The sequence below is a fragment of the Cebus imitator genome, unplaced genomic scaffold (genome assembly GCF_001604975.1).
Source record: "Cebus imitator isolate Cc_AM_T3 unplaced genomic scaffold, Cebus_imitator-1.0 Scaffold84, whole genome shotgun sequence".
Taxonomy (NCBI): Eukaryota; Metazoa; Chordata; class Mammalia; order Primates; family Cebidae; genus Cebus; species Cebus imitator.
Window position 1 is genome coordinate 2,696,519 of NW_016107399.1, and position 10,388 is coordinate 2,706,906.

The 10,388-nt window shown below is 47.2% G+C and overlaps 1 protein-coding gene across 1 annotated transcript in view; it reads left to right on the forward strand.

Annotated features, from left to right (window-relative positions):
* Nucleotides 1-10,125, forward strand: part of UCK2 (uridine-cytidine kinase 2) — a 91,024-nt gene extending 80,899 nt beyond the window's left edge. The window contains exons 5-7 of the mRNA XM_017534058.2: nucleotides 1,312-1,409; nucleotides 4,115-4,163; nucleotides 6,148-10,125. Coding sequence (XP_017389547.1) covers nucleotides 1,312-1,409; nucleotides 4,115-4,163; nucleotides 6,148-6,287 — 287 coding nt within the window. The 3' untranslated portion in view covers nucleotides 6,288-10,125. The remainder of the gene's footprint in view (nucleotides 1-1,311; nucleotides 1,410-4,114; nucleotides 4,164-6,147) is intronic.
* Nucleotides 10,126-10,388: the final 263 nt, after the last annotated feature.

Sequence of the window (10,388 nt, forward strand, 5' to 3'; positions counted from 1 at the left end):
TGTTCATTGAGAAGTGGTTGGGAAGGAGCCGAAGAGCCACTGCAAGTGATTGTAAATGGATGTGATAACACTTTGGGGTGAAAGACTTAGCAGCTCAGATGATAAGATTAGATTAAGAGAAGATTTAAAATGACATCTGCAAAGAGGTTCTTTTGATTCGGAGAATCTCCTTCCCAACTCCCTACTCATGGGGAAACTAAAGCTCATGTACAATGGCAGAACCAGGATGATCAGTCTTATTTCTATTTATTGACAGAAGACTATTTAATAAAGAGTGTTTGAGCTGCCTGTAATCCCAGCACTTTGGGAGGCTGAGGCAGAAGGATCACTTGAGCCCAAGAATTTGATATTAGCCTGGGCAACAAAGCAAGACCCTGTCTCTACCCCTCAAAAAAAGTTAGTCCATTGTGGTGGTGTGTACCTGTAGTCCCAGCTACTCGGGAGGTTGAGGTGGGAGGATTGCTTGCTTGAGCCCAGGAGGTTGAGGCTGTAGTAAGCTATGACTGTACCACTGCACTCCAGCCTGCATAACAGAGACCCTGTCTCAAAAGAAAAAAAAAAAATTTAAAGCGCGGGGGGCGGGGAAGAGTGGTAAAAGTCTTTGAATAAAACTGACCAGGAGGAAGAAAGTAGAAGACAGAAGATGGTGAGTTTGTGTCAATCGGGGCTTCGTCTCAGCCCCAGCCCACCATTTTCTAGACCATGCTATTCTTATCTTTCACTGAGTGATTTTTTGTTTGTTTGTTTGTTTGGGCAAACCTCTGTGCTTGAGGTAGGCGGGAATGTCTAACCCTGACTGGGTCCTCGGCCTAGCCTGGGCTCCATGCTGCAGAGGGGGCGTGTGTGGGCACGGAGCAGTAAGCTGATGCCTGCGCAGTGGCTCGTTGGACTTCTGATCACAGGCAAGTGTGTGCAGGGAGGCAGCGTGCAGCCCAGCCCACTCAGGGCCCAGATTTCTTCCTGTTAACAGCGAGCTCTCCAAGGCTGCCCTGCTTTTTTTAAAATTCACACTGAAATTTTGTTTGGATCAAATGTTGCTTGAAACAAGAAGGCTGTTGGCCTCCATGGACAGCCTTTTGTTTCAGAGAGCATTGTGTCATTGCCACGTTTGACCATTGTAAGATGTCAGAACGTTAAATTGTCTTTTCCGAAGCTGCTGCTGATCTGCTCTTGCTCAAGCCTCTCAGGAATCTAGCTTGAGAATCATCCGAGTAATCGTGGAGCCTGTGGGAGCTGGGTCCACACCATGACGGGCGAGTGTGTGCTGGTTCCTGCACTGTTTCTTGATTCTTGTTTTCCCTTCTCTTACAGTATTAAGGGACATCAGCGAGAGAGGCAGGGACCTGGAGCAGATTTTATCTCAGTACATTACATTCGTCAAGCCTGCCTTTGAGGAATTCTGCTTGCCAGTGAGTTGTGTTTTTGGTTTGTTTTTATTAAATGTAGAATTTAAAATTTGATTATACAAAGATATGTAAGTTGATGGAGCCCCCCTGTCTGAATCTTACTCCTGTCTCTGAGGGATCCTATGTCCTGAAGTCCTAAGAGAGGGCAGCCCTCGCCCTTGTGTCCTGCCTCTGTGTTCTCCAGGAGCCCTGTCCTGCTATTCTTTCTTTGGGTAGCCCTGTAGGGATCTGCCAGTCCTTAGGCAGGTCATTTAATTCCCAGCTAGTTCTAGACTTCTTGCTTGGTGGGATCATGGTGTAAGACCCTTTCCTAAGGGAATATCATATCCAAGGAGAGTCCTCAGCCATTTGGATCTCTGAAAGGTCTGCAGTGAGTGAAGTATGGATGCACTGGGGGCTGAGCCCCGAGGTGTTCCCTCCTGAGCCATTCCTGCCATCACCGGTGAGCCCTGCTTTGAGCTTGTCGTTAGCTCCCATTTGGGGACTGTCATGCCTTACTGGAATAAGCTTCCTTCCCTCCACCCTTGCAGACTCACCAGTCATTCCTGTGGCAGCCAGGAATTCTCTAGCAAGGTGGCTTTCAGAGAAGGAAGGACAGAGAGAGTTTAGTGAATCAGCCCTCAGCCCAGGAAAGACAGGAAGGGACATGTTGAGGATTGCTTGCTTGAGCCCAGGAGGTTGAGGCTGCACATGAGCTGTGACTGTGCTACTGCACCAGGGTTGGCTGCCGGAGACAAGAGGTGTGGTGTGGTGGGCTGTAGAAAAAGATAAATTTAATTCATTGAGTCCTCTCTAGCATGGCCAAACCATGGTGTGGTTCCTCAATCATTTATAGTTAGGCTCTGAGAGCAGGAGGAAGGGAAGGAAGTGGTTGGGACTTAGCCTGATCTTGGCTGAGATATACTGGGAAGGCTGGAATCTCTCTGACATTGAGGATAGATTTAGAGTAATGCTGGGTATTAGAATTTCCCTATTTATTCTAATAATGAACTTTGTTCTTTTTTGTCTGGAAAAATATGATCTCCACCTGTCTTTGTTTCTTCAAGGATGTTAGTAGCTTTTACAGCAACCCATACTTGACTGGTTTTAGATGAGGGACAGGTAGACTTTCTGAACCAGCTGAGTAACGTTGATGCCCTATCCATTGTCCTGGAGACTGATGGGTTACGAGAGTAGGCTACTGGGAACAGTCAGAGGGGGCTGAGGAGCTGTGAACTTTTTTCCACCCATTTATCAATCTGAGGACCTCTCCTGCTGTTTTTAACTTAATAAGAACACAAAGTGAATTTATTGTTGGATATCAATTATAGTTAACTGTCAGTTTTCTGCTGTTTTACTTAGTTATAACAAAGCTAAAAATTCTGCACAGACATTTTCTGGGTTATTTCTACTTGTTGCCACTGTCCAGCCACTCTTTGCTCAGGGAAGATCAGCTCATTCCCCTGTAAGCCAGGAACTTGGACCTGATAAGTATCTGCTCAGTTCAAGTTGGGTTTGGGGCTCACTCTGCTGCCTTTCAGCAGCCCTAGGGTGGAAGCTGCACAGAGTAAGATGCCCACATGCTTGAGGTGTGATTTTTATGTCATCTTATAGCTAGACTTAGTTTACATATGCAGGATGCAGTTACTTGTAGAATGGTTTACAAAATCTCAGCAAATTTGGAAGAACAAAAAAGAAAAAGAAAAAAGAAATACATCTCTTTGTGGCCTTTCTTTTTTAAAAAAATTATGTAATAACAGAACCTATGAACTGGTCATCAATGAAGACTTTTTCTGGTTTTACCCTGTGCTAGGAATTAACAGTGTCATGTTTCAGAGTATGTGAAAAGTCCGAGGTGATCCTCAGTCTCCTTCCCCTTTTCAGTTTGGGTTTTTCTAGTTCATATTTTTCCTAGTGGAATAGAGGCAACTAAGTGTTTGACTCCAAAGACCATGTTCTATGCGTAGGTTGTAAGCTGAAACAGTGTCAAGCGTTAGAAATGAGAACTTGGTTGGGCGCGGTGGCTCACACCTGTAATCCTGGCGCTTTGGGAGGCCCAGGTGGGCAGATACCTTGAGCCCAGGAGTTCGATACCAGCCTGGTCAACATGGTGATACCCCCTCTCTATAAAAAACACAAAAATTAGCCAGATGTGGTGGCGGGTGCCTGTAGTCCTAGCTACTCAGGAGGCTGAGGTGGGATGATCTCCTGAACCCAAGAGGTCAAGGCTTCAGTGAGCCGTGATTATGGCACTGCACTCCTGCCTGGATGACAGAGTGAGACCATGTCTTTTAAAAAAAAATGAAAAGAGAGTGAGAGAGAACTTCAATCAAAGCTAAATTTTTGTGATGTAGATAAAGTGGATAAAAATCCATGGCAGACAATTATAAATTGAATTATGAATTGGTTTTGGATTAACCACTCAGTCTGGACCATTTTCCTCCCTGATACATAAAGGTCTTCAATCCTTCTTTATCATTCCTCATTCCCTGCTTTTTTTTTTTTTTCATTCACATTTCAGCTAAACAAGGCACTTCCTTAGGTTTCCCCAAATTTCTGTTAATAGATACTTTGACTGTGAAGTTGTAAACAATATTTGAAGCCTTAAAAGCTGTCCCTCTGGGCTCATTAGTATGAAGGCTGCCCTTTCCCCATATTGCCTTGGAGAGGGGCTCGGGCCAGTTGTCTCGGAACTTGTGTTAATGCATTTTAACTGTCTTTCTCCACAGACAAAGAAGTATGCTGATGTGATCATCCCTAGAGGTGCAGATAATCTAGGTGAGTCCCCAGTGGGGTGTCATCCTGCAGTACATAATCTCTGCCCTTTGTTAGTCATAATTTGGGGCAGGATGTGGTGATCACACAGGGCTCTGCAGACCTGGATGCACCGCTCGTCTGTGATTGTGAGCCAGCAGAGCCTTTCCACCTACACGTCTGGCCCTGGGAACAGGCCAGTGGATGGAGGCACCCACGTGTTGTGGGGACAGACATGCACTTGTGCTTCTCTGGCAGAAAGAGAGAGCTGTAGATTACCTCTTACTATCACTTCCTAATGATGACACTTGGATACTTTGCTTCTGAGGCCACCCTTTAGCAACAGCAGATTCCCTCCTTGGTCTAATTTAGAATGAGCTGCCATCACGGTAGCCCTTTCTAAAGGGAGCTTGTTGCTACTATTATTGTATTTATTTTTCATTTCATTTTATTTTACTTTAGAGACAAGGTCTTGCTCTGCCACCCAGACTGAAGTGCGGTAGCACAGTCACAGCTTATTTGCAGCCTCCATCTCCTGGGCTCAAATGATTCTCCTGCCACAGCCTCCCAGTAGCTGGGACTACAGACGTGCACCACCATGCTCCACTAATTAAAAAAAAATTTTTTTGTAGAGATGGTTTCATTATGTTGCCTCTATGCAGGTCTAAAACTCCTACCTCAAGCATCCCAGAGTGTTAGGATTATAGGCGTGGGCCATAGCACCTGGTGCCACTGTTGTACTTTTTTGGCCTGTCTAGGAAGTATGAATGTCACTGGACGAGGCATAGTGTGGCAGAGCTGATCTGTGGGATAGCACCCTGTTTCCTCATTCTCTTTAGAATTTATTTAATTTTCCCTCCATTTAAAAAAGATTAATTTGTTGAGCTATTATTTGGGAAAAAGATATAAATATTTAACTGTGTACTTTTAAAGAACAAAGACATTCTTATTCATCACCACAACATAGTCATTGAATTCAAGACACTTACCAGTGATATGATCTCTTTTAACTTGGAGATGTTCCCTGTCTTTTTTTTTTTTTTTTAAAGACAGAGTCTAGCTTTGTCACTAGGCACAAGGCTGGAGTGCAGTGCAATCTTGGCTCACTGCAACCTCCGCCTCCCAGGTTCAAGCAGTCCTCCTGCCTCAGCCTCCTGAGTAGCTGGGACTACAGGCACCCAGCTAATTTTTGTGTTTTAGTAGAGACAGGGTTTCACTGTGTTGGCCAGGATGGTCTTGATCTCTTGACCTCATGATCCACCCGCCTCGGCCTCCTAAAGTGCTAGGATTACAGGTGTGAGCCACCGCGCCCAGCCCCTATCTTTTTTTAAGACAAATTTTAGAAGCATACAGGCCCATTGTTGGGTAGAATGATCCTCAATTTGGGTTGTCTTTTGTTTTCTTATGATTGGATTCATGAGCTTACACTATCTAAAGGAATTATCCCAGGAGAGATGTCGCATGATCTTTGCATATCACGTAAGAAAGTATTTGATGTTTATTCCACATTTGGCGATATCAAATTGACCTCTTGGTTGAGGTGCGTAATTTATTTCTTATGCAAATAAAAGATATCTCTCTTCATTTTATTTTTTGGAGGGAGAGAGGACCTTCCATTGGGATGCTCTGCCTTAGGATGGAAAACGGGAAGGTTTTCTGGTGGAAAGGTCTCATAACTAATTGATGATACCAGAAGCATGGCTGGTTACCACGTCTGCAGAATTTGGCCTGAGTGCTTCATCCAATGGTGACTGATAATCTTCTGATAAGAAGCCCATTTATTAAGGGCTGACTCTGGGCTAGGCATTGTCTGTCTTCCTCCTTAGAGCCTTCTGGAGGGAGGGGTATCATATTAGTCCAGGCAGAGGCACTGGAAGTTGGGTGACTTGCCTGCAAGTGGAAGTCTTTCGCCTGTGGTTCCTGCGTGTCCTTCCCCCACACAGACTCCCACATTTACCCCTGCACCCATGCCTGCATCCGTAACGCTCTGTTGGTCTCTGCCCCACAGTGGCCATCAACCTCATCGTGCAGCACATCCAGGACATCCTGAACGGAGGGCCCTCCAAACGGCAGACCAATGGCTGTCTCAACGGCTACACCCCTTCACGCAAGAGGCAGGCATCAGAGTCCAGCAGCAGGCCGCATTGACCCATCTCCATCGGACCCCGGCCCCTACTCCAGGAGACAGAGGAGGGTCAGGAGGCACTGCTCGTCTGTACATACTGTTTCCTATGACATTACTGTATTTAAGAAAACACCATGGAGATGAAATGCCTTTGATTTTTTTTTTTTCTTTTTGTACTTTGGAACGATGAAATGAAACAGAACTTGACTCTGAGCTTAAGTAACAAAACTGTGCCAACTACTACTGGTGATGCCTAATTATGAATCCAACGTGTAACCAGTTATAAATACATATATATATATATAAAAGGATCTATTTTTGTGTAAATGTACAAATACTGTAAAGCTGTTTGCCATAAGTATTTTGCAGGAGGGTCTGTATTTGAGTGTTTTAGGACTGGAGCTGGAATTCCACCAAGGGGAAATTGCTTGTTGTGTCCCAGGGCGGGCAGGCTTGGGCATCTGTGAGAGACAGGGAGGGTGGCTTAGGTCCCATTGCTCTTGAGTGCCCCGTGGAACTCAATGGGAATGGGGCTGGAAACCCTTGATCGCCCCCTCTGTTACGTACCACTCTTAGAGCTGGAGCTTAGTGCTATGTCAATAAGAGATACGCTTATCTTTTTTTTTTTTTTTTTTTTTNTTTTTTTTTTTTTTTTTTATTTGGGTTGAAATTAGGTTAAACCTCAACTCAAAAATCAAACTCAGGGAAGAGGCCCACTGAGGAGAACAAGTCTTCTGCATTTTCTTTTTGCCCTGCTCCCACCCTCTTGCCTCTGGCTCTTTGGTAGCATGGTGACTCCTTCTCACCATCCTGCTTCTCTGTCTCTCCCAGAAGCCAGAGCTGCCTCTTTTCCTTCCCTGGAAGAGATTTTATGGGATCTCCTCCTGATAGAAGATGAGAAGGAAGGGGCAGAATTGTGCCTGCTGTCGTATCTGAAAAATCACTGGTTCTTTCAGCCTCCCAGGGACATAACTGATCTGACTCCGTGGGCTTTTTTCCTGTATTGTGGAATACAGAGTGGCCCACTGCAGGCTGGGCTTGGGTGAGGGCTTCTGGTAACTGATGCCGGCAGCAGCTCCTCACGGGTTGGCAGGGGAGCTCTGTCAGCGGACGGGTAGTAGTTTCTGTTTCCTGGAAGCTTGCAGTGAAGGGAGGAGAGTAACTTTGGTCAGCGATTCTCACTAGCAGCATCATGGCCAGGAGGATTTACTTATTTGCAATACCACCTAGTGGCTGTGGCAGTTGCAGAGGATAAAAGGGGCTTGGAAAAGCAATTTTAAAAAAGTGTTTAAAAGGACAGTATTTAAATCATAGGTACCTAAGTTGGAGTCTGAGGTTGAAATATTTGGGGTGGAAATTTCTAGCTTTCCTGAGAGCCGCTGCTTGGTGGCAACGTTTTCTCTGAAAGTACGGATTCCTGACATTCTGGGTGGAGGGCAGCCCAAGTGAGCCCTGAAGGAGGTCTGATTTTATAGAGCCCAGAGCCTCAGTTTCTGACCGCAGAAGGGCCAGAGATTTTCATTTCAGTGTTGACCACCCTAGTGCTTGGAGGACTGTGCCCTTAACTATCCCACTGTGGCTGCCACTGCTAGAAACATTTTGGAGAACCTTCTCTTTCCATTGCCCTCAGAGCCTCTTCGAGCCATTCAGGTAACTGGTCTCCGTTACCACCTGGTCACACCAAATTTTCCCTTCAGACTCAGCACCATCCAGTCTGATTTCCCTTTTCTGGGCTCAGTTTGACTCTAAGTCTGTTTTGCTATTTCAGAAAAGTCAAACCTAGTCCTCAACAGAGCTTGTCACCCAGAAACGTTCAGGAGACCACGCAGGCTCTGAAAGGAGCTCCCAGTCACAGCAGCCGCCTATTCGAACCAAGGGAAGGGTGCCAAGGTGCCTCCTTTGAAAGCTGGTGCTCACTGGGATGGCTGAATTCTGGAGTGTGTGTTCAGGATCAATCCTTATTATCCTTGTAGTCATGCCTTGATCACTTTGAGATGAAGCAGGGATCGCAGGCCTGGGTTAGCATCCTGAGGACACAGGGGCCCTGGCCTTGATGGCGCGGGCTATGCTCAGGTGAAGCCCACCCCTGTCTGGGACAGCGCCTTGGTCTTTCAGTGGGCAGCATGCTCAACTTTACTTGAAGCTCCCAGGTGCCAAACCATTTAGTGCCTTGGCTGTTTATCCCACTGCCTTGGAAGATGGACTCGTCTCATCTCTGAGCCTTTACCTAGCTGCTTCCTCATCTACCTGTGGTGTTGGGACCAAGCCTCCATTATCTCTGAGTAGCCCACTCCTAGCTTGGAAACAGCTATAGGGCTACCCTGCCCCTTGTCAAATGATCACCAATTCTTGGTGGCTTGGCTAGGGACACTGAGCAGTGTCTGCTGGGTCTGTGACGCACTGTGTCTGGAGCAAGGAAGGGATGGAAGGCTCTACCCCTCTGTGGCAGCCCAGCATTTAGCCAACTCTGTATCTGAAATTGAGCTTTCTGTGTAACAAACAATGGTCTTAGTTTTTTAAGAGCCTCTGGGTCTGTGATTCCATGAAGAGTTGGGAGTAGAATTATTAGATCAGAAACTATGACATTTGCCATGTAGGTACTCTTTGCTGTTCAGGGAGGAGGCACAGATGAGCAGAGTGAGGTGATGGTGGTGGTATGTACATGGGAGTCTCGTGGCTCCAGAGCCGTCCAGTGGTGCTCGGTTCTCTCTTCCTGCCCAGGTATTGTGTGTGGACCAAGTGCTTAGGAAACAAGCATAGAAGCATTACGTCACAGGAAGGCCTGGCCTCTCACTCCTTCACACTAATGGACTTCTACAGACCCAAGTTTCTTGTTCTTAGGCAGCCTGAGACCACTATGAGCAGAGAGATGGGGATCTATGTAAGAAGGATACAAGCGTCCTGTGATTTGTAGTGGATAGAGGAGGCCCTTGCAAAGGCAGTGGGTTAAACAACAGGATGTCTGTGGGACAGGCCAGGGGAGGAGTGCAGAGACAGGGCCTCCAGTTCACCTTGCCGCAGAACTAGCCTAATTGTCCCTGCTTCTGGTCTTGGCCACTTGGCAATCATGGGGAAAGTTGACACCCCGCCTCACTTGGGCTTGGAGCTGGATACTTGTGGCCACACCCGGGCTGGGCTGCCTGAGTTGCATTTGGCTGCTGGGTTGGGCTGGAGGCTTGTGCACACCTTGGAGCCATTGGGCAGCCAGAGGCTGGGAGCCTGCTTGGTTTATATATAATTTCCCTTGCTAATCTCCTGCACTTTCCTCGATTTAGCAACCTTGACCTGCACTAGCCCCCACGGCTATTGGAGGGAAGTAGCCTCTTGCAGGGAAATATTTTCCTCTGCCCTGGAATCTCTTATGTGCCTGTTAAAGATTCCAGGGCCAAGAACTGGGCAGGCTGAGGAGCAGCTAGGAAGGTGGGTTCTGGCGTTCAGGACTGCTTCCTGAAGGGACTGCCTGCACTTCTCTACCACCCTTGCCCTTTACACGCTCAGGGCGGGCTGGGGGAAGCATTCAAACAAAACAAGGAAGGGAACTGTCTGGCAAAGGCGTAAGTGGATGCATCCAGAGCCCAGTCCCCTTTCATCTTTTGTCTCTGGGCCTTCTGCCACCCTCCTCCTACCGGGGACTGGCATTCCAGGTCAGCTTTGCTGTGGTCTTAGAGGCAGGGAGTGCCTACCCAGCCCTGCCGCAGGAGCAGGGTGAGTAGCTAAATACAGACTTAGGCTTTCCCCCGCACCCCTTTTAAGATGCTTGCTCCTCTCCCTTTTCTTTTTACCGCCCTACCTTTATTGTTAGTGGTTACGAAATGACCACACATTATGTACTTTGCTGTAAATAAAGATGAACAAAAAGGATCTGGCTCTCGCTTTCTGTGTGGTGCTTGGCCCAGAGCAGCGACAGAGTCCTGGCTGTGAGGCTGGAGTGGCTCAGGAAGGGCCATGCTGTGCACGTGCGGTGTAGATGTCACTGGGCCTGCTGTCATGAAGCCTCAAGATCCTGGGGTGTATGTGGGGCAGACCCCAGGCCTCACCTGCGCTCAGATATCAGTTCAGGTGAGCCAACTTGCAGTTCTTGTCAAGTGCAAAGCCCGGGCCAAGGTTTCTTGGAGCCTTAGGTT